The sequence below is a fragment of the Micromys minutus genome (assembly GCF_963924665.1).
Source record: "Micromys minutus genome assembly, chromosome: 16".
Taxonomy (NCBI): Eukaryota; Metazoa; Chordata; class Mammalia; order Rodentia; family Muridae; genus Micromys; species Micromys minutus.
The window spans coordinates 5,147,345-5,170,069 of record NC_137985.1 but is presented as its reverse complement, the minus strand read 5'-3'; the positions used below and the strand labels follow the sequence as shown (position 1 = coordinate 5,170,069).

General features: G+C 42.8%; 1 protein-coding gene across 2 annotated transcripts in view; it reads left to right on the top strand.

The window, feature by feature from the left end:
* YAP1 (Yes1 associated transcriptional regulator) overlaps positions 1-22,725 on the top strand; it is a 69,773-nt gene that overhangs the window by 2,044 nt on the left and 45,004 nt on the right. For both annotated transcript variants that reach the window (XM_080929742.1, XM_080929741.1), the window contains exon 2: positions 1,152-1,399. In XM_080929742.1, coding sequence (XP_080785868.1) covers positions 1,152-1,399 — 248 coding nt within the window. The remainder of the gene's footprint in view (positions 1-1,151; positions 1,400-22,725) is intronic.

The following is a 22,725-nucleotide window of genomic DNA, read 5'->3' as shown; positions in this document are numbered from 1 at the left end:
GAAATTTACCTTTTTTGTGTGCTAATCATTTCCTAAAATTTATCTGGAAACTAAAAAATGGTGGCTTTAAATGACTGCAGGGTCTTTCAATTTCCTTATCAACATGAACTTAAAAAAACAACCGTTTTGATAAACCCTGATTCCAATAGAAGAATTAGATTATGGATAGTGTGTATCTGAGTTTGTAAATGATCATATGTAGGTCCCTGCCTGAGAATTTTTATATCCCTATGTCCTCCTCTGGCTTGGAAAGGCTAATTTACAAACCAGTTCACTCCTGATACCTGCCTAACACTGGTCTGGTTGGACCCAAATTCAAATCATTGGGGTCTTTACAGATTTTTCCTTTCTCCCTCCCCCTGTTATATGTGTGTGAATCTACAAATTATAGCTGAATTGGTAAAGTTTTTACCCTCTAGGCACAAAAAGGGTTAGCCTATTCCCTTTGGGGAGCTTTTATTTAGCAGTGGTACAGTTCTGAATCTTTGAATTCATTAAACCTTGAATAATTTATAATAGTTGACTTATTGATCACATTTGTTCACAGTCAAAAAAGGTGACAGATGAGGGAGCATTGGATATTTAAAACAGAAAAAGTGCACAGTCATCCCCAGGTTTTCTAGAACCTGGAAAAGCAACCACATTGCTTGGAAAAAGTACTGATTTACTTTATTTTGGTTGGGGTAAGCATCATTCTCTACCACTAAATAAGGCTGTTATACATAGTACTTGTTTTCATACTCTAGGAGGTTGACATTCATTCAGATGAGCTGTTCATCAGTAAAGTAACATTTATAATGCATATTAAATTTTGGCAACTTAAAATTTGGGGCTAGAGAGATGGCTCAGTGTTAAGAGCACTGACTGCTTTTCCAGAGGTCCAGAGTTCAATTCCCAGCAACCACTTGGTGCTTCATAGCCATCTCTAAGGGGATCTAATGCCCTCTTCTGGTGTGTCTGAAGATAGTGACAATGTAGTACCATACATAAAATAAATAAATCTTTTTTTAAAAAGTGGTCACTTGGACACCTGTCAGAAACTGAACATTAAGTTTGGATTTGATACTTAGCTATTCAGTTGCCATGACATTGGAAGTTAGGGGTAAGTGCTACTGTCTCTAATGTGTCAATTTTCATTTGCTTCCTCACAGGCCAGCACTGATGCAGGCACTGCTGGGGCCCTGACTCCACAGCACGTGCGAGCTCACTCTTCTCCAGCTTCCCTGCAGCTGGGAGTCTCTCCTGGGACACTCACGGCCAGCGGTGTTGTCTCTGGCCCAGCCACTACCCCTGCAGCTCAGCATCTGCGACAGTCTTCCTTTGAGATCCCTGATGATGTACCACTGCCAGCAGGCTGGGAGATGGCCAAGACATCTTCTGGTCAGAGGTACTTCTTAAAGTAAGTGAACATAGTTCTGGGAGGTGCAATGTAGGAATGACTTTATTCATGTACTGTCTTTTTCAGTTATTTCTTACTTTGCTGTTGCTAAAGATGGAAGTCAGCCTATAAATGGTAAATCAGCATACTTTACCATCGAGCTGCACCCCTAGCTTGCTCATTCTCTTTCTATCTATCCACCTTCCTATCTGTACGCACACATACTCACACAGGCATCCTCTTTTGGGTTGGTCATATCTTGAAAGCCTTATTTATTTATGGTTCAGAGCCTTTTTGCAAACTTTTGTGGCCAAATGGGATCTCATTTTGAGTTTACCTACCAGATTTGTTAATTAGCCTGGCACAAAACAGAAAAAAATGCCATGAGAAAATATGACTTTTTAAATACTAAACCTGGCATAGATATGTGTTATATTATCTTTGTTGTATCCCACCCCATGTCTGTGGTCTGTGTCTGTGCAAGTGTGTGTGAGTGGGGGGTCGTGGTCTTCAAGCCAGGATATTGTGCATTCTTTCAGAATAAATGAATGGTAGGGAAGGAAGTGTAGGACCTGGGAAGAGATGGCTTTACAGTACTCATTTGTGAGAAAACAAATAGTTTAGCAGTATTTTGATGTCATTTAACAAATTTTCCCCTCAAAATGTGAAGAAAACATTAGTTGTGAGGTTTGGCCTCCAATCATGCGGTGGCACAACTTTGTTTTCACAAGCAGCATGTGCTCTGGGAAGATGTAAGCACTGCCACTGCTTTGCCACGTCGCCTCCCACCCATCCTTTCTCTCCTCAACAAAATGGTAAAATTACATTCATCTGAAAAAGATAAAATGAAATTTTATCCCCTGTAATTTTGGCATTGGAAGGAAAACTAATTTTCTCGAGCTTATTTGAATTAAGAGTGTACAAACTGTCTCAGGCTGCAGATTGCTGTATTGTTCTTTGCCTTGGGTAACTGGGTTGAGATAGTGAAGAGAACTGCTCATTTTGATTCAGATTTGTCTGACAATCCACCGGAAATGTGATGGGTTTCATTAGATCTTAGGACACCAGTGACAACATTGTTTTGTGTTTGACACCCCTCCCTCCAGCCCCTGCCTGAATCTCTTATTTTCAGTTGATTGTCTTGAATGGGTTGCTACTTTGTGTTTATTGTGGTTTTCTAGGCAGGTTTCTTTGTGCAGCCCTGGCTGTGCTGGAACTTGCTCTGTAGATCAGGGTAGTCTCCAACTCAGATAGTCCTGTCTCTGCACCCCCCTCCCCCCAGTGCTGGGCTTAAAGGCTTCTACAGGGTGCTCCATTTTACTTACTACTTTGTAATGTAAGGAGTCAGACTTGCGATAGATACTTCAGAAGGACACTGGAAGGAATTTGATCTGGAACTTGGAAAGGGACCCCACCACCCTGGGTTTTTTTTTTTTGTTTTGTTGCCATTTCCCCCCCTGTAACTTTGTCTTTTAAAAAAACAAAACAAAACAAACTTTTTCCGAAATCCTGGTACTCTTTTCAAAGGGTCAGGTTTCAAGGAGAACAATAAAGGGCCTGAGACTGGAAAGTACTAACAAGCCTGGCAAACTCATCCACAGGAGCCAGATCAGTCCTCCTTTAAGTAGCAGTCCAAAGTAAATGACTTGGAAGAGGGGCTGGCTGTGAGAGACTTGTGCTGAAGGGGAAGGGAGGGGAAACAAACCTGGTTGTTAGGGAGAAAAGAAAGGCTTAGACTTGCTGAGCGCCTCCCTGCTGTGTCCCATGCTGACCTGGGGAGACTTTAACAGCTCAATAGCCTGCAGCCTTCAGTTGCGGCTGCGGCTGTGAGCACAAGGTTAAAGAGCATCATTTATGCTGTTTTTACTCTTTTGTGTTTTCTTAAAATTGCTTGTTTGGTGACATCTGCATTTTCATTATTTGAGTGAGTGGTCCTTTTTTGGAGCTGAAATAAACCTCATTATAGATTTCTTGCTTTTAAAAACTGAATGATTTTTTCCATAAAAAGTAATTGCTTCAAGGAAGGGTTTGTGTACTGGCTCCATCTCCCCACTCCTTCCCAGGGGGCTGGAAAGAAGGTAAACTAGGTCAGAGACCGGAGAGCTTTCCTTAGGAAACAAACACTAGCTGGAAATGAAGAAACATGTTTCCGAGGTTGCCAGTGGAAGGCAGAGCTGTTTCTGTGATAAATGGGCCTTAGTTCTGTAGAGGCTTTTCACACTGTGCTCTGAAGTAGGTGGCTTTGGCCTGAGGGATGACCTTACAGCAGGTGAGCTGAGTCACTGGGTCCGATAAAGATCATGTGGAAGCCTCGAGTAGACGATGAAGTCTAGTTTTTGGTAGTTTCTGAAGAATAAACTGCTTTATGAACAATCTGCAGTTCGGAGAAGAGATGTGAAACAGAACCTTTTCTCTCCTGGTTGGTTTCACTGGTGTGTGTGTGTGTTGGGATTCTGTAGACCCCACCCCTCAGTTACCTAGCAACAGCCAGGTATACCCCACCCCTCAATTACCCAGCAGTGGCCAGGTATGCTCGGCCCAGTGACCTGACACTATAAAAGGAGCTGCTTGACCCCTCCTCTCTCTCTTGCTCTTGTGCTCTGGCAGCCTTGCTCTTCCACCGCTACCCCTCCTCTTCCCTTCCCCCCCCCCCCACGTGCTCGTGGCCAGCCTCTACTCCTCTACTTCTCTCTCTCTCTCTCTTTCTCTCTCTCTCTCTGCCTCCACCACTCTCTTAACTCTCCCATGACCTGAATAAACTCTATTCTACTATACCCTTGTGTGGCTGGTCCCTCAGGGGGAAGGGATTCCCAACATGGACCACCCAGAGGCATCTCCCTTGCCCCCAGGCCTCACCGCACCTCCATGGGCCATATGCCCCCACTCTCTTCATCCTTCCCCTAACATTGGTGCTGTGACTCAGATCGTCATCTTTTCACAGCAGTGGTGCCCTGTGACTTTTCCTTTCAGTGACTCTTCCTTTCATTGGTGCCCCGACATCTTTTCCTTACAATGTGTAGTTTGCCATAAGGAGCTGTTGGGCACCAAACTGATGCATGACATTAACATCTTCACTGACTGGTTAGAAGCCGTATCAGGTTTTGGTGCCATGTAGCTATCTTAGTTTTTAGGATTGTTCTCTTCACTTGGCTTTTGTTTGAGGTTCTTGGAAGGTTCCATGTGATGAAAGGAACTGACTCCTGCATATTGTCCTCAGACATTCCATATTCAGAGCTGTGTTGTGTCCATATTCACACTCATGTGTGTGCAGTAGTTGTAATGACATTTTCAAAAGGATGCCTAGCCAGCTGTGGGATAAAGGTCTAAATCACCTCTGAACTAAATCACTCCAGCCATGAAAACTAACCCTTTCATTCATTTTTTAGATACTTATTGGAACTAACTTTTATGTTATAAAGTATGTCATTTTTGAGATTTATACTGGCAGGAATAATTCCAACCCCAAAGGTCCAAGCTGGCAAGATGATGTGACTTGAGGGTATGGGAGAAGTGTTGCCTTGTGACTGTAGATGAATGCGCTGGGAAGTTAGTTGGCCCATCCTCCAGTTTCAAGGCCAGCCGTCTAATTGCTGCAATTGCTGTTAGAGCTCGCCCTAGGGTAGTGAGATCTTCAGACTTGGACTTTATATTAGCAAATGGTAGGGGTGGGTCTACAGGCACCTTTATTCCGACAGGAACCCAGACTCTGGACATTATGCTGTGCTTAAAAGGCTCAGTCTTTGTAGATGTTACTTCTTTGCTGCTGAATTTACTGACTTACTGTTTGAAACTAATTTCACCACAGTACCTTGAGTTTTTATTTTAAAAGAATCAATTCTCTTTATAGCTCAGCTCTTGTACAGGTTTTCCTGCAGGAAATAGTTCTTCAAGTAGTTGGTCAACAACTTCCTATTTCTTTTATAAGCTGCTGAATAACTTCCTGAATTAGATTCTATAATATCTGTGGTTAGGAGGGGTACTTCTACTTTTCAGTTTATTTTATTGAATCTGATACCTTGTAACCATTGCCAAGTACAAAGAACTTAGTGTAAACTGTGTACCATGTAGGTGACAGAATTTGATGTGCCAGGTATGATCCAGTGATTTAGTACATTTGTAGATATACATTGTTTTAATAATGTTTAAAACATATGTGTGTGTTTACTTGTCATTTTCTGATGAATACAGCTAGTTCTAGTGTTTTTAGTCTTTGATATTCAGAGTTCTTTGGGCTGTGTTTTGTTGGAAGTTTAAGTATTTTGGGGATAGGAATGTACTTCTGATACAGCAAGCATAAAGGCCCTTGGGTTCTGCAGCCTTCTGGGCGCAGAGTGGTGAGGCCACAGATAAAGCCAGTGAGGTGGTTTGGCGGATAAAACCCATGTTCCTCAATCTAGTGAATGATCTGGCTTCCATCCCTAGATCCTACGGTAGGAGGAGAAGCATCTCCCCATGTTTGTCTGATTTCCACATGTGCCCTGGATTGTGTCCCTCACTGCCTCTCATTTGTCATGAATACAGAGTAATGGTCAATTTGGAAAAAAAGATAGGAACCGTCTATGGTAGTGTACCTAGCAGAAACAGGTGAATAATGTCTGAGTTTGGGGCCAGGCTGCATGGAGATCCCGTGTGTGTGTGTGTGTGTGTGTGTGTGTGTGTGTGTGTGTGTGTGTGTGTGTGTGTGTGTGTTATATATTATATTTTATATATGAGATAGAAAGAGGATACATTAAATGGATTGTGGTTTTGAATGGCTTTTTTTTAAGTATGTAAACATTATTAACTAGAGTATCTCATTTCATCATTTTTTTCTTTTTTAAAGATTTATTTGTGTATATGAGTACATATGTACACTGTAGCTGTCCTCAGACACCAGAAGAGGGCATCAGATCCCATTACAGATGGTTGTGAGCGACCATATGGTTGCTGGGAATTGAACTCAGGGCCTCTGGAAGAGCAGCCAGTGCTCCTAACCACTGAGCCATCTCTCCAGCCCCCATCATCTCATCATTTCAAAGGGTTATTTTTCTCAGATGTTTTGGGAGTTACTCAATATTTTAGCTTAGCTGCATACCAACACAAACTATACCTGCTTCAGGAGTGGTGGTGATTCATTAGTTGAACAGTTTGTTTTATTTTGTGTGTGTGTATGTGTGTGGTTGTGTAAGATAGAGTCTCACTATGTAGCTCTGGCTGTCCTGGAATTCACTCTGTAGAACAGGCTGGCTTCAAACTCAGAGATCTATCACTCTGTCTCTGCCTCTCGAATACTGGGATTAAAGGTATGGACCACCACACTAGCTGTAGTTGTTAAAACAATATTAAACAAAACCTTTGTGAAACCCCGAAGTCAGTTCCCTTTAGTAATACAAAGAAATATTTTTAATTGTAGTTAGAGAAAGAATGTAAATTAGACCCTGTTCTATCATGTAGTCTACCTTAAGGCTCTGGGGTAGAGGTTAGCTCTGGTTTTTCTTTGTTTTAGGCTCTGAGTTGTGTGATCCAGTATATTTATTTGGGAAGCGGTGCTGTGTGCTTGTACTGTTAAGTCCTTGTGAGTACCCCAGGGTAGCCTCCTTTACCCTCTAAGCATCCATGATGACCTTGAACTCTAGCTAACCCTCCTATCACTGATTACCAGTGTTTGTCACATGCACAGTTTGGAGTGTTGTTTTGACAGACTCCACTTCTCCAGGCTCCTATGGAGCTGCCTTTGATGAGGACAGATAGCCCAGGCAGCTGTCAAAGAGCAGGCGAAAGGAGATGGGCTTTTGTAAAGAAAAACAAATTGTAGTCGTTTTGCATTCATGACACTGCCCCTCACTTGCCTTTCTCCTTCATGGAACTGATTTCACAGTTGTGTGTCTGTGTGTGTGTCTGTGTACACATATATTCTTGTGGTGTATATAGAGGTCAGACCATTCAGGAATTGGTTCTCTTCCTTTACCACGTGGGAAGCTAGATAGGCAGACCTTGTGGTAAAACCAAAGTGTATTGCTGTTAGTAACAGGTGACACATCTTGGGAAGAGTCAGAGTGGAGAAAAGGAGTGAGTGAGGACCTGGGCCTACTGATGGCAGTACTTTGAAGAAGCTTGTTTCCTGTAGTTTTATTTATAAACCAATAGTTCAGAATTTGATTTGAAGGACCTCAGTCCTTTTCTGTCAGCTGAAAAAGCAGCAGCCCTCCTTTGGTTTGCATTCTCGAAAGGTGAATACTTGGAGCTTTTTAGGTGTTTTCCCCTCTTGTAAACCTAGGGTTGATTTGATGGGGCGGGTGTGGCTGTGTGTGTCAGCATCCTCAAGGCAGGCTCTGTTTCTTGATGACTGGAACTCCAGGACTCTAGCCCCTTGCCAGCTCCACACCTGGCTTTTTCCGTTGAGAGTTGGGTGGCAGCCACATCACTCACTGATAGGACCAATGTCAGCAGGCCCTTATAAACTTCCTAAAATATGCTGTTCTTCTGCTTAGCTTTCCTTACCCCCTTCCTTTGCCTTCCTGAAATAAATTGCTAGATATTTTATTTATGTATTTATTTTTTAACATCGTTAGGACTATTTATTTGATGTTTTCCTATAGCAGATATGCTGTGATTTCCCCCCAGCCTCCAAACGACTTTTATATTTTCTTTAGAATTGTTGCTTTCTCCCTACCTCATTGGATGATTCCCAGGAGTTCTTTGTTCCTAATCTGGGTTACTTCAGTTTGTGGCTTTAAAGTCCTAGGGGCTGGTTGTGGGCTGTCACTGCTGGACACTGCTTACTTAGTTGGACTCTAATTCCCTCCCTTGATTTGGTTACTCTCTTGCTCACTGTCCAGAAATCTGCCAAGAAAACTGCACAGATTCACAGACGGTGAGTGAGACTCTTAACTTCTAGTCATTGGTTTGGGTTGTGGAATTTTGAAGGCTATATTCTGTCTCACTGTAGTTTCTAGTTTTCCTGAGAAGATAAAGCTACTTTCCCCCAACCCTCAGGAACTCTAGCTTTTGTTGCCTATCATGAAGAGTCCAGGTCTGTACTTGTTAAAACTCCCTGTGAAAACCGTGGTTGGACACCTCCGTGTGTAAGAGAGGCACCTCCCGATTTTACAACACTCTTCATCTTCAGGCCAGAAAGTGTCTAGTTTCCAGAGGAATCCTCCTGTGTTCCTGCACTGTCAGGATCTTTGATTTTCTTTGTTTGATTATGTTGGTTTCTTCCTTTTAAGGATTGACTTTTTTTTTTTTTAATGTGCATTGTGTCTACATGTGTGTCTGTATAAAGTTGTCATGTTTTCTGGAACTGGAGCTACAAACAGTTGTCAGCTACCCTGTGTGTGTGGGTACTGGGGATTGAACCATGGTTCTGGCTACTCTGGATGTGTTCAGTGCTCTTAACTGCTGAACAATTTCTTCTGTCCTAATCTTTGATTTTCTTACAAATCTCAACCTCTTCAACTTTGGCTTTTAATGGCTTAATTGATTTTTGTCTCTCTCAAAGATCTTATTTTTGCCAGGCATGGTAGTATATGCTTGTAATCCCAGCATTTAGGAAGCTGAGGCAGAAGGATTACTGTTTGAGGCCAACCTGAACTATATACCAAGTTCTACAAGCTAGCCTCAATTACAAGTGAACCCTCCAGAAATCGGGGATGGAGGGGGTTCGAGGAGTGTCTTGATCCCCTTTGGGGTTTCCTTCTGAGTTTACTGTGAATGCGCCTTCACCTCTGGGCTATCTCACCGTCCTCTTTACCACGGTTTTCTTGGCCTTCTTGGTCTCACAGCACCAAATCCCTGAGGCTGGCCAAGACCAGGTATTCTTCCTGCTACTAGCCCGTTTGTCTAGGTGAAAGTCTTACCCATCTTTTCTCTAGGGGCGTTGGGTAACGTGACTGGAGTGAACACTGGGTTGGGTACCAGTGTTTTAGAACTGATCAGTGGCTTCATCCGTGCTCTTGGCTATACTCAGTGACAGAACACAGCCTCGGGCCCCTTTGGGGAACACAAATGTACATCTCAACTTTTGCTTTGACTTGGTAGGGGTTTTATTATTATGTTTACTAAGTCACATTTATGTAGTGTCCATGTGTTTGGGTCACATGACAACCTGTAGGAGGAGGTGGGGTTTTTCTTATCTTGGCACCAGGGATGGAACTCAGGTTGTCAGGGTTTGGCAGCAGGCCTTGGTTTCCGTTTGATTTTGTTTTCAGAAAGGCCTGCCCCAGAACTGCCTGGCCTGAGCTCACTGTATGGTTCAGCCTAGCCTCAAACTCTGGGCAATTTTCCTATCTCTGCCTTCCAAGTTCTGGAAATACAACCCTGCCACACCATGCTCATTTAACTTCTGCTGGGTAACAGCCGTGAGGACACAGGTGACAGGTGCCCTCCCTTCCTCAGAATCCTAAGACAGTGCTTGGTATACAGTTGCTGCTTATTTCAAAAATGAGGGAAGAATGAATGGGTCTCTTAAGTGACTTCTCTTTGTGAACTACTACAAATACTTGCCCGTGTGCATCTGTGTGCACACACCAGTGTACATGGATATTAGAGGCAGGAAAGGTGCTGCTGCATGTTTAATTAGTTGTATACCTGGTGTCTTACTTTCTCTGGTGGACATGCTTCCTTTTTTTGGGGTGCACATATGTGTGCAGAGACCAGAGGGGTCATTCTTTGGGAACTGTTCACCTTTTTGTTTTGAGTGGATTAGACTGGCTGGCTGGCTAGGAAGCCTGAGGGACCCACTCATCTGTCTAAACTTCCCCACCCTTGGGTACCTACCTTTCTTTTCTCTCTGTGGGCTCTGGGGATCAAACCAGGTCCTTGTGCTTGAAAAAGCACTGTTTTATCAACCAAATTCTTACTCCCATTCCACCCCACAAGTGCTTTTTAATGGCTAACTCAAGGAAGTAGCTTACGTTCGGTCTTAATGGACCATTGTTACTTCTCAGACTAGTGTTGCACCCACACACCCAATCAATCCCCTTTTATTAAACTGTGGTCACTGAGGCATTTTCAGACAGCATCTTAGAAGTTTAGGAATCACAGTTGACTTTGACCATGTCAATTGAATTGATCTCATTTCCATTTTGTTCTGTGAGAGAATGCCATCCAGGTGATGAACGCCACCCAGAACCTCGGCTATTGTCAGAAAATGCTCTGGGAGAAATGGCCAGCTGTGAGGATGAAGTATTGACTGGTGTGACTGTGAGTGTGGCAGCGGTGAAACGTTGTTACTCTGCACTTCCAAGTAGACATTCCCAGGACTTGCTGGAAAGATCAGCAGTAGTGAGTGACAGGTGCACCTCCCAGTGCTTCTGCGGGTTCTTGTGGTTGGGTTCATTTTGGTTTTTTTGGACACAGTTTCTCTTTGTAGCTCTGGTTGACCTGGAACTTGCTCTATAGACCAGACTGGTCTCAAACTCAAGAGATCTCTCCACCGCTGCCTCCCTCAGATGATAATGCATGATCCACCACTTTGTGTGTTTATAAGATGAAACAAAAATTCCCCACAACTGAGGTGAAGAGCTGTTCAATGCAGGTGTTTCTGTTATCTTCTACACATGCTCAGACTGCTATCAGCTGCGTTTCTGAAATCCTGCAGCTTGGCTGGGCTCCAGATGAGGAAGCTGGGTGTTGTGTACCTCTGGATTCTGCTGGGGTAGGACATGAGCTTTCCTGTTAAACTTGTTACTGAATCTTACGGGTGGAAACTAAGACCACGTGCTTGAGGACAAGCTTGCTCTCATGCTCCTCTGTGCGCTTCACTTTGGAGCATGTACTGATGACTTCAGTTTAGAACTTGTGGGCCAGTAAAGCCAGTTTACCTGGTAAAGGCACCTAGATGTCAAACATGGTAGAAGAGAGCCAACTCTCACAAGTTCTATGAATTTTACAGGTGTGTCACGAGAGATTTTCTAAAAGACTTAGACCTGGGCTTGGGGATAGGCTGTATGGTTCAGGGATGAGGGTGTGTGGAGTCCCACGTAGACTCTCGAACACAGCTACAGTAGGGTAACCCCGTTTACTTCAGACCACATGGTGGCTTTTTACCACATTTCTTAGTTAGCTCATTTTGATGTGGTAACAGTTTCTTCCTACTCATCTCTTGGTTTTTCAAGACCAGGTTGATCTCAGATTGGTCTAGGCTGACAGCAATCTTACTACTGCTGCCTCAAGCTGCGGAGATTTTAGGCCCTCTTCCTGAGCCTTTAAATGCTTTTCTTTGCACTCGTGTGCTCTATGGTCTGCTTGGTTCATAAGCTTGTGGTCTTTATGCCACAGGCCATGTTAAGGGCTTGATGGATAACCACCCGCTACACTCGGGGCCATGGAACCTCTACCATATGTCAACACCTTTGGTGTTTTCACTGTGGGCTTAGCTACAAGCTCTCTAAAGGCAAAAAGATAACCTCCTAGATTTGCTCATTAGTTTTAGAATCTTGATCAGTGGCATCCTGGTTGATACCTATGGCCCTAGTGTAATTATTGTCCTTATTCTCCAGAGTCGTGGGTTTGATGCTAACACACCTTTCTGAAAGCACTATGGAGCAGCTGTGAGACTGAAAGAGGTTCTCATTGGGTTCACAGTTGGACAGTGGGGAAGGGCGTGGCTACTCTCCTGGCAGTAGGAGCATGAGGTGACTGACTCATCCCTCAGCTAACCAGTAAGCAGAGAGCCAGAACCTCAACTCTCCCAGATTAGGTCTCAAGATCAAAGGTACTACAACCTTCCTACATTCAAATATGTGAACTTGTGGGGACAGTTCACATCCAAACAACACAAGGTAACTGAAATATTTACTTAATGAATGTATTTTTTCCCCAGAGACTAGTCTTGAACTCATCATGTAGCTAAGGCTAGCTTTGAACTTCTGATTGCCTTCCTGCCTCCATTTCCAAGGTACTAGGATTACAGGCAAGGGTTACCACTGCTGCTTTTAAAAAATAATTTTGTCATTTCTTAGCCTCCTCCTCCCATTCTTATTCTCTATCCCAGGCTGGCTCTGAACTCCCTGTGTAGCCTAAGCATGACCTTGAACTTCTGATCTTCCTGTTACATCTGGGACCCAGGCTGGGGGTGTTAGGCAAGTATTCTACTGAGTTAAACCCCAACCCCTTTATTTGAGTTTTGAGGCAGAGCTTTATTGTATTGCCCAGGCTGTTTTGAAACCCAAGATCCTCCTGTCTCAATGTTGCCTACTCGCAGGGTCAGTTTATTTCTTAAATGGAAGCTGAGTAGATGGTGATCTTGCCGTGTAGCCTTGGCCCAAACCCTGTTAATCTTGGAAATCCCTTTTTATCTGTTAGGCCAGTCATTCACTATAAACCAGCACAAATTCAATCATAGAAACAAGGTTGTTTTTCTTTCATTTCAAAATCCGTATTTGTATGAATATTTAGTCCACATGGCTAGCATGTATACTTGGTGTCCACAATATCATAAGAGGGCTTCAGATCCCCTGAAACTGGTGGCTGTAAACTATTGTGTGGGTACTGGGAACAGAACTTTAGTTCTCTGTAAGAGCAACAAATGCTTCTAACCTCTAAGCCATCTTTCTAGTTCCCCCACCCCCTTTCTTTCGGATTGTTTTGTGATGGTATGAGCTCGCTAAGTAGACAAGGCTGGTTTTGAATTGGGAGCATTGGTGCAGCCTCTCCCTACTCTGTAGTGTTGGGATTACAGGTGTGGACTGCCACACCTGTTTTGTGTTTGTTTTTAAAATAGTTTTGTTATGTGGTTCCAGGCTGACCTTGACTTGTCAGTTTTTCATCTCCTGTCCCCTCATCCTCTGAAGGTCCATCTGGAATTAATTACAGATCTGTGTCACCATGCCAAGGTTCTAATTTACTTCTTTGATCAGTTTTATGAGACTTACAAATAATCAGCATAGCTCCTTGAGTTGTTACATGAATTCAGTGATTCCTTCTCTGCCAAGATTGTACCTGGGAATTCCTGAGTGTTTGACAGTCAACCAAACTCTGTCCTTGGCTGTATTTTCATTTTGAGACATGATTTCAGATTCCCAAGATAACCTTGAACTTGGTCTCAGTCTCCCTCATGAGTGGGATTATAAACTCAAACTACCAGACCCCCCTAAGTTTAGAATTTCCACAGAAGTATAGGTCTGTTTTGTGACTAGACTACAGGCTACAGTGCTGTACTTTTGTTAAGTAACAATGTTGCAGAGTGTTCATGTGACTAGGCAGGATCTACAAGTATATACATAAGAATCTAGTGTCTGGACTCAGAATGGAATTGGCAATGGGACATACAGCATATGTATATTTGTGCTTATTTACTAACTTTTGTATCCCTAGGATGTGGAGCTGTTTTTCTATAAGATCCTATTTTTTAAAAATTAATATATGTGAGTCTGCATGAGTATGTGTGTATAATATATATATATGTTATATATATAATGTTCAGTAAGTGCGTCCAGGAGCATTAGAGGCCAGAGGCCTACTCAAGCCTATTAGGACTCTCCTGTCTTTGCCGTCCATCTCATCAATGCCTGGACTACAGGCACACACCACCATACACACCTTTTAATGTGAGTTCTGAGGATCCAGATTCATGTTCTGTTTCCTGTAAGGCAAACACTTCACTGACTAAGGTATCTTAGGCTTGGATTTCCTCTTATGAATTCAAGAGGAGCCTACTTTTTCTTACTGGGCAGTGGTGGTGCATGCCTTTAATTCAGTACTCTGGAGGCAGAGACAAGTGGATCTTTCTGAGTTTGAGGCCAGCTTGGTCTACGGAGTGAGTTCCAGAACAGCAACGGTTACACAGAGAAACCCTATCTTGAAAAAATAAACAAAAAACCAACCAACCAAACAAAAGATTTTCCTGAAACTGTTCTCTGCAATGTTCAACTTTCTGGAGAGGAAGGTGGGGGTGGTTCTTGAGTAGCCACTGGCATCTGGTGCGCTATCCTGCCTCTTGTCTTGGAAGCACTCCACAGTTACAGATTTATGAACTTCCTGGTGGTGAAGATTCTACTTATTCATCTTACACTGTACTGGTTTAATTTGTGGCCTTCAAGTTTGAGAGTTAATCCTTCAGTTCTGCTAAGAAACTTCTTGAACACCTTTTTGAAACTTATCTCTGAGCCTTTCAGTATGTGAAAATTGTATGAACACCTTCTTTCTTGCTTTCTGGTCCTGATGCCAAAAGTACATTTATCGAAAGGTTAGGAGTCAACCAGCTCAGCTGAAATTTAGTTTTGGTGCCATAGAGTGTGGCACCTGCCAAGCCCACTCCAAAGTCTTACGCAGTTCGCATTCTCAGCACAGACTCTGACTGAATCAAGTTAATCTTAATTGATCTCTTAGTTGAATTAATCTATTAATATAAGTTCTACCCCATGAAGCTGTGGAATGTTCATTTTAAGTTGATGCCCATGTAGTGTTATTTGGCAGTGAAGGAGTTAAGCTCATTAGTTTAGCAGGTTCATCCAGGTGTCTAGGGGTAGAACTTAGACCCCGATGTGTCTGTGACCTGTCATTCTTCCGATCTTACTATATGGTTGTCTCTTTCCCTGTGAGTTCACAATGAAGACACTGACAGCTCCAGCTGTAGATTTGCTAGCACACATGTGTATTCCTTCCTCACATAGCCAAGCTTTCTGCTGGAAAATATTCAGAGTAATCAAAATGGTACTTTAATTTTTAATACATAAGCAGCACAATTTTGAAGTCTAAACAATATACTATATATTTCAAAATTATATTATTATTCTTGTTGTTTTGGAACAGGGTTTCTCTGTGTAGTTCTGGATGTTCTAGAACTTTATCAATCACGGTGGCCTCAAACTGAGAAACCCACCTGCCTCTGTCTCCAGAGTGCCAAGATTAGATGACTTTGCCACCATGCCCAACACCTTCATCAGACCTGTCTCCCCTGCGATCAGGTGGTACCTTCTGAACAGCAAATCCATTACTGTAAAGTGAGCGGTGACCTGTATTGTCTGATCAGCACAAAGCAATCTATGCACTAGTTTCCGTACTATCTATAATTTTAACTTTCTGCTGATATAAACAAAGAACTCAAGCAGCCAAAAGATATAGTTAGAAGAAAATGCAAGGCCATTTAACTAAAGCTTTCTCTCTTAAACTGTAAGTCATGTTTAAAGTATTAGGTCATACATAGATAATGAAGTGCACATTCAGGCTACACCAGCTTAGATTAGCTCTAGAACATAGGACTACTCTAAAAACAAATCTGGAGGTGGTGGTGTGCAACATTAGTTCCAGCCCTTGGTGACAGAGGCAGGTAGATCTTTTATGAGTTTAAGGCTAGTCTGATCTACAAAGTGAATTTAAGACTAGCTGGGGCTATACAAAGAGACTCTGCCTGGGGGAAAATATATATGTATGTATACATATATATGTATGTATGTATGTATATGTGTATTTATATGTGTGTGTTAATTGATTAAATAGCCAAATATTCTTACTCATAATTGATTTTGTGTTTTTTTTTTTTTAAAGAAACTGGTATATATGAATGATGACTTTGTTCATTTTAATTTGTAGGAAACCTATAAATGAACTTTATTGTGTTTTTTTTCTAAAAGTGTAATGTCAATACTCACCCAACCACTATTCAGACAGTGATGAACTCAATCACAGAAACAGATACTGTCATATTTAGGGTTTCTATTGCTGTAAAGGGCAACATTTAATTGGGGCTGGCTTATAGGTTCAGCGGTTTGGTCCATTATCAATTTGGGAGCATGGCAGTGTCCAGGCAGATCTGGGGCTAGATGAGCCGAAAGTTCTCCATTTTGATCCAAAGGCATACAGGAGAAGACTGGCTCCCACATGCTTAGGAGTGTCTTAAAGCCTACCCCACAGTCACACACTTTCAACAAGGCCACACCTACTTCAACAAGACTGCAACTCCTAATAGTGCCCCTCCCTGGGCCAAGCACATTCAAACCACCACACATACCCAGAGTGATGACATGCACAGTTGAAAGATACTCCATGCAGGAATAATATCTGATTCTTTAAAGGGAAAAAAACATAGTCAAGAAAAATGTTAAAGAGCAAGAATATAAAAGGGAATATCGGCAACCAAAACAAGCATCTTCAGTTGTGTGTCCAGCACATAGTATGGCATCTAGCTTGGGATTGATGTTTAATGATGTGAGAGGGTATTTGATCCCCTAGCCCCAGAGCACTAGCTTCCTCTATAAAGTTAACGGATCAGGTATATAATGTTGAGCTTTACCAACTCTAAATGCGGTGAGAGTCAGTGCAAAAAAAATTAGTCTCCAGATATATATCCCCCCCCTCCTCTCTGTCTCTTTCTCTCTCTGTCTCTCTCTCTGTGTGTGTGTGTGTGTATGTATGTATGTATGTAAGATATATATCCATCCCCCATTAATTTCTTACTTTATAGCCCTGGATATAACACTGTAAAAGAGCCCATTCTTACAGAGATCCAACTGTCTCTGCCTCCTTAGTGCTGGAATTGAACGCATGTGCACCTTTTTAAATGTATAAATACATCTGTCTTAAACAGAACTGGGCAGTGGCAATTGGAGGGGCCTTTATTGCAAGCAGCTCCCCACTATAATGTAGCCGACATTAATGGGGGGACAGGAGAGCTGACCCTGACCAGGACCTATGCATGGGAGGGCTGACCTTCTAAGACAGCATTGATAATCACCTGTCCTAAGATAGGTATGAAAATGCTACTTTGTGAGCAGGAGAGATGGTTAAGAGTACTAGCTGCTCTTCCAGAGGACCCGAGTTCAATTCCCAGCACCCATATGTCAGCTTACAACCGTCTGTAGCTCCTGTTCCAGGGGATCCAGTACCTCACAAAAGAAAATGCTACTTTGTGGCCAGGGTGGAGGAAGTTGCAGAGGAGGAAGGAGAGGACCTGCACTTGTTTAAGAAAAGAAAATGCCATTTTGCTAATCTAAAAACATTAATTTTAAAAATGAAATTTTATATCACACTATAAGAAAGAAAGTTTCTCATCGGTGTCTTCTCTGGGCTGAGGCAGCCATAACCCTGAAGGACTTGATAGCCTTCTGAGAGAAGAACTGTGCAGTCACATGCTGTCTGTCTGTCCAGCCTGCCAGATGTGCTCTTTGTCATTTTACTTTTGGGCCTTTTGATTGTCAAATACAAGTTAGAATTGTTTAAACCCATTAGAAGATTGTGAATGCCATGTTGATTCAAATATATGGGGAAAATGCTGGTATTTAATACACTCATGGCTAATAAACTACTTGAGAAGTTGGGTACTGGCTCTTTGTATCTGTAGATATGTGTGTGCTGTATGTGGTATACCTGCTCGGGCAGATCAGCCTGTGTGTATATTATTGTTGTCGTGTGTTACCACACAGTACTCTTGTACAAAGAGGATCTGCTTTGCCGTTCGCCTGTGTGAGTCTGTCCGATGGAAAGCATGAGCGGCTTCTGTCCATCTATACTGCGGTGTTTTCAGCCATTAAAGGCTTTATTCATATAAATAAATGTTTGTTTTGGGATTGTTTTAGAAAAGCTTCTTATAGAGTGGGGCAGAACTCTTCTATATCTCATGGGTCTCATTTTGTCTTCTTAAGTAATCATAAACACTTGCTAAATTAACTAAGCCAAGACACCTAGCATTTCCTTAAAAATAACTGCTTGTTCAAAGGCTTCCTAGTAATTCAGATGTGTGCATTGACTTAGTGGTGGGATGAATGGGAAATTCTCGAAATACAGCAAGTCCTTGTGTCTACTCTTTCCTGTCATCAAACAGGGTCAAGCTAGAGGTAGGCAGAGGCTCATCTGACAGTTTTAGAAACCTCAGCCGAGGATAGGCAGTCCTTCTTTCCCGTCTCCTTTCCCCGTCGTATGCTTCAACTGCTCCTGCTAGATTTCCTGTATCATTTTATACAGATACATGATTGTGCACTAGAGTACCACAGTCATGGTAAGGATATATAACTGTCCCTTATTACTTCGTTTTGTAAAAAGCTAACAGTGATTTACATGTGGACTTTGTCTGAAAGGCAAATATTTTAAGCTTAACATTTTTAGCTGCACATATAAACATTTTACAAGCCTTTCTCAATTTGTGTATAGAATTAGATCAGGTTTCATCCTGGTCTTAATGTGGAATGTCTTCTGTGTTAGCAAAGGAGTCAATTTAAGTAGAGAAAAAAGTTCTCCAGAAAGAAAACTTGCATTCTGACACTGTTTCTAGAATTACTTTAAACAGTCTCCTAGTGTTTGACTTGATTTTATTCTGGAGCCTCTTCGAGTACAGACTATATTTTACTTTCAGGAATACAGCCCAGCATTCTGGATGACAGCTTGTGGGCTGCGACCTTATTTATCTATTTTTGTAAAGGGTTGCTAATCGCCTGGTGCCTCCCTGTCTGAGTCCTGTGCTTGTGCGCTGTCTACGTGAAATCACTTGATAGGCTCTCTCATCTGCAACAATGTTGCCTGTATTTTTAGTTCACCACCCTGGCTTAAAGTAAAATTATTTAATAGAAACATTTAGAGACCAGCAGCTTACTTTGAATAAGACTGATATTAATCGGACCCTGTTTTTAGAGTAAGTCTGTGTTTAAAAACTTGTGTCAGTGTTATGAAATATAATTCATTTATCCTACCTTTGGCCAAGACACATATACAGCCTCTCTCTCTGTTTCTAAGCATGGACTTTCATTTAAAAGAAAGATTAGTGTGTTCATTGTTGTTGCTGTTGGCAGTATTTAACTCTGTAGCCCAGGTTGGTTTCAAATCCACAGTGATTCTCCTGCCTCAGTCTCCTGAAAGCTGTGACTCCAGGCATGAAACATCACACTCCATTTACCCAGGCTATCCCTGTATTTAGATTTGAAGTCCTACTTGCTGTTTGACATTGATGGGGCTTCCTAAAGCCCCTTGCTGTTCCGCACAGGAGTTGGGAACTGAAGTTCACATCTGAAATCTGAGGTGACACCAAGAATCTTGCCACTGAGCCAGCCCCTGCTGTTTTCTAAGAATAGCCTTTCTCCAGCAGTGGGTCAGCGCCTCAGATACGCTTGTTGCTCTTGCTATGTTCTGAATGGATGATGGGTAAGGGGAGGTAGAGTTTCAGAAGGGTTCTCTGTGTATGTAGGCCAGACTAGTCTTGAACTCATGGCACACAGCACCGGAGAGATGAAGGCTCTATATCAGTGTCTGTTGGTTCTTTATGTAACTTACTAATACTAAAGAGTTCTCACCCCACATTTCACTCCTGCCAGGCTTAGTGGTTCATGCCTGTAATCTTGGTGTTTAGGATGTTGAGACAGGAGGATTGCTATGAGTGTGAGATCAGCTTGGGCTATGTTGTGAGTTTCAAGACAGCAGTTGCTACAGAGGAACTCTCACATCATCTTACACATGGATTTATAAGTATTTAATGTTTATACTAAATATTTGTACAAACAGTTAGTCTCATTATTCTTAATTGTTTAGAGCAATGATTTTCTCTGATTTGAAATTTAGAATTTTGTATGGCTTTTTGTTTGCTTGCTTCCTTGCTTGGTTTTTGTTTGCTTGAGACACGGTTTCTCAGTGCAGCCCTGGCATTCCTGGATCAATCTGTAGACCAGGTTCTGCCTGCCAACTCAGAGATCCACCTGCTGGGTTGTGTTGTGGCTTTTAACTTAGCTTTGGTACTTGTTTATGTTTGTGTGTGTGCTCTCATGCACACTGAGGCAGGAGGCTGCATTTTCAGTATGAGTGCGTGAGAGCCCACGTCTTTGAGGTGCATCTAGAATGGGATTGCTGGATCAGTTGTGTGCTGAATTTATATTCAGTTTTATCTTGAGGAACTGGGAAGCCTATTAGCAGCTTTCATTTCTGCAGTTCACAGAGCTAGCACTTGGTCAGACCTTGGGAGACATGTAGTTTCCATGTTCTTCAGAGTGGGCATCGAAAAGGGTGTTGGAACTCTCTCAGGTCTCTTTTCTTGTGTTGGGGATGAAACCCTGAAAGTCACATGTTATAAGCTGTCACTCTGCTACTGAGCTGCATCACTAGCTTTGAGCTCTTGAATCTTCCTCTGTGTGAGGAGTTTGGAAAGATGCAGACCTTCAGGAAGTTCCCAATAGTATCTTTACCCTGCTCCCGCACTCCCACTCAAGGTCTTTTCCTTCCTTCCTTCCTTCCTTCCTTCCTTCCTTCCTTCCTTCCTTCCCTTCCCTTCCCTTCCCTTCCCTTCCCTTCCTCCCTCTCTGTATTCCTTCCTTCCTTTCTTCTTTTTTTCTTAAAAAAAAAAAGACCAAAAAACTTTGTATTAGGACAGGCTGGATTATATGGAAAATAGCCACGTAGACTAGAGTCATTGCTCTTGCAACTTCTCCATTATTAACATGTCACCGCAAAGCTGATGAGTGGGGATTGGGAGCCTCATCTGTGTTTCCTGCTTGCTAGTGTCATGTGTTGAGCAGCAGCTACCATGAGTCTCATTTTTATCATCCATGGAGCAAGAGAAGATTAGCCTGCAAAATTCCGAACTCCCAACAAGCTCATGATCCACGCCTGAGGCCGGGTGGTGTCACTGAGCACACCTGTGTCCAGGAGCAAAGCAGAGAGGCCCTGGTGTAATTGTTAGGTTCTTCCTACTTCATTTAAGAAAGCAGATGGGAAACAGGATTTAAAAGTCAATACCAAGCACTAAGAAAGCTCTGAGGAATCCTCAACTGGAAAGTCTCTCTCCTGCCCCTGTGAGGGATGTCCCACTCTACCTTGTCAAGATCACATGGTGTCTTTACTAAGATCCTTCAGTCACGTGACTGACAGGTGACTAACACCCTGGTGAGTGTCTTTGTGGGAGCTGTTTCTGAGCTGCAGGTGCTTCTCCCAGTGACCCAGTGCAGCAGCTGTTGGAAGAGCGGTGTCCACCCACATTGCACTCTGGTTGCTGGAGAAGCCAGTCTGGGCGTTACCTGAGGGAAGCTGGGCTACCCTGGGTGAGGTAACCTGTGTGTTATAGTTCCTTTGCAGGCAAGTACTCAACTTCCTCATCTATAAAATGAGATGGTCAGATGCTCTGGATTGTCACATTGCACCATACTACATGGTCTGCACTTGAATAGCTGTAGTCATCTCTGCTGCTTTAGTTACCAAGTTAGGGATTCCTAGTGTCTTAGGGTTTCTGTTGCGGCAACTAACCAGTCATCTCACTCACACACATAATTCTGAAAATTTAAAGAAAAAACATTTTTGTTTGTTTTGTTTTTCTGTGTAACAGGCCTCTGTGTAACTCACAGAGATACGCCCCCTGACCTCGCCCCTACCCCTGGAGTGCTAGGATTAAAGGCTTTGACCTCCACACCCAGAAAGAAGATACTATCTTAAGATTCTTTTGTTAGGTTCTGTTGGGGGGTGGTGTCATCAGCCAGAGTTCATGTGAACTGCCATTTTCCTATTTATTTACTGTCTCCTCTACCATTTGGGGGATGCTTATAAACTAATATACTCCTCTGTCTTAGCAATTTGGGTGGCTGAAATCATGTGTTGTCAGCAGCTAAAATGTCAGTGTAGCCATACATACTTGGTAGATGTAGTCCCAGTTCTTTCGTAAGATGGCTTCCCTTGAGGTAGGTTTGGGAGCCGGCACACACAAAGGCCCTGATTTGTAGGAGATGTTAGCTGGTTCACTGAGCAGGTGTGGGTGGCCACAGAGAGCTGATCAGAGCTTGGATGAACAGTCCAAACTTGTCTTCCTTCCTGTCCTGAGTCTAGGGCCTTATGCTGAATTCCTGTCCCAGCAAAGGAAGGTGAAGTCTGGGTTTGAATTGAACACCCTGGCTTCTCACCTTCACAGTCTCCCCTTCCTAGCTGACAGACATAAAATTAAAGGTCATAGCTGCCTTTCATCTCTGAAACGAAGCTACTTTTTTCTGGCGTACTGTAGTTGCATTTAAATACCACTTGGTCAGGACTGTCAGTGTATTCAGCTACAGTACATTTGTGAAGCTGAGATGTACCACCTAATCTGGCTCTTCTGTTGTTAAAACATGTCTATAAGTAGATTTAAGAAAATATTTAAAATCGTTAGAGGTCAACCTTGTTTCCTTTCTTTTTTCTTCCCTCCCTCCTTCCTTTGGTTTTTGAAACAGGGTTTCATTTTGATCCTGGCTGGGCTGGATCAGTATTGTAGCCCAGGCTGACTTTTGGGTCATCACAGTCATCCAGCCTCAGCCTCCTGTGTGCTGGAGCTTGGGTGAGAAGGTTGGGGGTTGGTAGGGAGCCTGGACTCTGAGGAGTGCTGGGGAGCCTGCTCTACCACCCGCGCCATGCTTGCCACCCCTGGGAAGACTTTTTGGGGTGTCACAAATGATTGACTTCCTGAGGTTTTTAGACTTCTTGGGGACTGGCTT